The 3,973-nt window shown below is 41.4% G+C and overlaps 1 protein-coding gene across 1 annotated transcript in view; it reads right to left on the minus strand.

Annotated features, from left to right (window-relative positions):
• Nucleotides 1-254: 254 nt before the first annotated feature.
• The window catches only part of LOC109377119 (interferon-induced protein with tetratricopeptide repeats 1-like), a 10,102-nt gene continuing 6,383 nt past the window's right edge, over nt 255-3,973 (minus strand). Inside the window, exon 2 of the mRNA XM_019633374.1 lies at nt 255-2,324. Coding sequence (XP_019488919.1) covers nt 893-2,324 — 1,432 coding nt within the window. The 3' untranslated portion in view covers nt 255-892. The remainder of the gene's footprint in view (nt 2,325-3,973) is intronic.

Raw genomic sequence — 3,973 nt, forward strand, 5'->3', positions numbered from 1 at the left:
TAACTAGCCCTTATCTTCCATTAGTTTCCCCCATATACAGAGGGTACAAAAAAATGTATACACATTTTAAGAAAGGAAAAAGCTGTATTAAAATGGTAACAATATATACCGATAACAAAAGATGAATACAAGTCACGTTTGACTTCTACATTTATAAGAGGTGCTCAAAGTGGTTACCATCAGTGTCCAGACACTTCTGATTATGGCAAACTACTGCTACATAAATAACATCTCTTAAAATGTGTATACATGAATATTTGGCATCCCCCCCCCCCGTATTTACCATCCTATAATTTGCCACCTTAGAACTCAAAGTTCTCTTCCTTTGTCTTATCCTTTCACTAAAAATGTATTGTTCTTTTGTTAAGATGCTATATTAGCCCAAGTTGTATCCACCCCTTTGAACTGCTCATCAGTGGATACTCCCATGTGTATGTGAGATGCACATGTTAATGAACTTTTCTTTTCTTTTCTCTTGTTAATCTGTCGTTTCTCAGTCTAATTTATGGGGCCCAAGTCAACCAACCTAAGATTGGTAGAGGAAAGTAATTCTCCTTACATCACCATAGTGTTTTTGGTATCTGGCATTGAAAACTATTTGTTGATCAAATTAATGAATTAAACATTTTATTTTATGTAAGTGCAGTGTTTTATATGCTAAAAAACTATTTAACAAACTTTTTTTTTCTATACAGAGCATTCATAGAGAAATGGTACCTTTCACACACAGAGACATATATATTCTGTTTCACTATTTTCTGAATACAGCTACTATAAGGTTTGAGTAAGTCTTCAAAAATGACACGCTTCCAAAAGCAGCAAGCAGAAGAGATGATTAGTGCATGTGAACCTAAAATCAAATGAAATGTGAAAGTGGTCCATATTTCAGCACCTAGCAATCATATACCACAGAGTTCTCGGGGTCAGCAGCCAGCCTTAAGGCCTTCTCATAACACTCCAGGGCTTGATTCATTTCTCCTTTCAATTTGTAGATGAACCCAAGGATGCTCAAGCTTTCTATGTCTAATGCATTTTTCCTAAGTTTCCTTAGAGCCAGTTTCTCCAAAGAAATGATACATTTTTCCCTTGTAATTGATTGCTCTTCTGCTCTTACTACTTTTAAATAATAGATAATTGCATTGGCTTCAGATTTTTTTTGAAATTCTTGAAATCGGCCATAGCGGTAATAAATCTCTTGTTGTAGGTGAGGATTACACAGCCTCATGCGTGATACTTTTTGAAAAATGTCCTCAGCCTCTCTGTGCCGGCCAACTTCTGCATACATGTCAGCCAGTTCAACATAAGCCATCTCATATGTGGGCTTTAGCTTCAAAGCCTTTTCAAATTCACATATAGCCAACGGCAGCAATCTGTCGACCTCTTCTCTATCCTGTCCTCTAGGCTGCCAGTTTGTAGCTTTCTTTATTTGAATCATTCGTGTTTTGTAACAAAGCCCTATTTGGTGATGCACGAAGACTGAGTCAGGTGTTGCCCGCAAAGCCATTGTTAAGAGGTCAAGAGCTTTATCCACAGAGCCTTTTCTTCGGTAAAACTTGCCTGCATAGCGAAAGACGTAGGTCTGCGAGGACTTGCTGCTCAGTGCTTCTTCAATGTACTTTTCTCCCTCAGCTTCTTGTCCCACATCCTGAAGCTTCACAGCAAGGAGAGCTTTAATAAATGCATTTTCTGGATTTAGCCTGATGGCCTTTTTTAGGGGCTGCAGACAAAATGCCTCACTGACCTGTGTTGATCTGTTAAAGTAATCCAGACGGTAGGTGGAGATTGCATACCCAGCACTGTATTCAGGGTTCTCAGGGTCCACTTCCAGAGCCTTTTCAAAGCAGGCCTTGGCCCGCTCATAATGCTTTCCTCCACATTTCAGCAAGGCCCATCCTTCCTCACAGTCCATCTCAGGACACTCCATTCTATAGCAGTAAGGGCTGGCAAACTTCTTGCAAGTGTTCTCCACCTTGTCCAGGTAAGTCTTGGCTTCTGCCAATTGGCCCATGTGGTAATACAGCCAGGCATAGTTGCCCCAGGTAACCAGAATTCTCAGCTCGGATTGATTGTCGTGTTCTTGCTGGATTAAGTCTTCGGCTTCTTTCAAGCTCTGCAGGGCTTCCTTATTCTGGCCTTTCAGGTGTTTCACATAGGCCAGAAGGTTGTATATTGCCCCTTTGTATTTGGTGTCTAGGAACTCAATCTCATCGAAGACCCTGTTTTCTAAATCAGGCACTTCAGTGTCTTCAATTAGCAACTTCCATGTAAAGTGGCATCTCAGTTGAACAAGTCTATCTTTAATGAGATTCCCATTTGATTCATCACTGTAAAGATAGACAACAATTAATTGTATTTTTCATGAGCATTCAGTTCCTTAGAAATGAAGCCAGCACTTTGAACAGTCAAGTATTAACCCCCAATGTCCCTGCCTTCATAACCTGTTTCCTCCCAGGGATCTATGATTGTGCCCTTAAGGCAGAAAGCAGGTTGACATAAAAACTTTGAGGAAATGCATGGTTCTAACATGAAGGTTATGTGAAGACTACCTGAAAGAGATTAATTCTTCTAATGTGAAATAATTTCAGCACCACTGTCAACACTGAAAAAACCTTCTTCCTTGCTGCTTTTCAACATTGTAGTGCCTGACTAATGCGGTCAGAAGAAATGTGGAAAGAGGGTTCACAGAAGGGTAGGGTCCTTACTCACCTTTTCCATATTCCCAACACATAAACATGGTTTGGTTTTCTCACTTTCCAGGAAGGGTTCTGAGCAAAATATGAGAGCCAAATATGGCTCCAAATGATGGGGTTCATGCATGCTTAAGCTGGAGTGGAGAATACGGCACCATGCTGCATTCTGTGCCTGTCTGAAATTACTCAACCAATTCCAGAGAGGTTGAAAAATGGGTGGGACCACCTCACAATGGCAGACTTACTGCATAGAACAGAAGCAGGGGGATGAGTGAACATTGCATGAGGCCAGATGTGCTTATGCAAGGAAGTAGTAAGTCCCATTTTTGTAATTCAGCGACCCTGATGTCAGGTAACCCTGCAGCGTAGTGGATGACAGGTACTCAAAATCTCAACTATTACAGTTATCTCCTAGCTACCCACAGAGAACAGGGAATAATATTGGGTCAGTGGGACCAGGTGCTCTTTCCAATATTTCAGCCTCTTGTGAAGTAGGACTAAAGTCCTATTCCCCTTCCAAGAACATGAGAGGGAAGAAAAATGTCCTTAATATTTGAAACAGTCATCATTATATCCTATGTAGGTATATTTGCCTCTGAGTTTTCAACCAATTATCTTACATTTCATACTTGACATCTCCGCTACCCATCAGGCCCAAGGAAAGATCCCAGAGGGAACATTTATGACCTTTTTTATTCCAATGGATAACAGTTTTCTTTGTTTTTTTTTTTTGTGTGTGTGTTTTTTAAAGATTTCATTGGGGAATTGAGGAAGGGGAACAGTGTTGGGCAATTGGGGAAGGGGAACAGCCAAGTTGTTGTCCTTCAATCTGAGTTGTGGAGGGCGCAGCTAGCTCAGCTCCAAGTCCAGTTGCCATCTGGCCGCTCACAGCCGCTCAGCTCAAGGTGCCGTGTTTAATATTAGTTGCGGGTGGGCATAGCCCACCATCCCATGCAGGAGTTGAACCTGCAACCTTGTTGTTAGGGACACATGCTCTCACCAGCTAAACCATCCTGCCACCTGTTGGCAGCTCAGTGACAGCTCAGCTTGGGCGCAGTGTCAGTGGCCCATGTGGGAATCGAACCCACGACCCTGTTGCTCAGAGCTTGCACTGTTAACAACTGAGTCACTCAGCTGACCCCCATATATAACAGTTTTTATATAAATCTTACCATCCTGACTCACAGTATCTAACCATAATCTAATCACAAAAACAGACTATGAAACATTCCCTTTTAAAATAAAGAGAGAGAGAAAATTCACAAACCCAGGTGAGTAGAGGA

This window comes from Hipposideros armiger, unplaced genomic scaffold, assembly GCF_001890085.2.
Source record: "Hipposideros armiger isolate ML-2016 unplaced genomic scaffold, ASM189008v1 scaffold_1298, whole genome shotgun sequence".
NCBI classification, from domain to species: domain Eukaryota; kingdom Metazoa; phylum Chordata; class Mammalia; order Chiroptera; family Hipposideridae; genus Hipposideros; species Hipposideros armiger.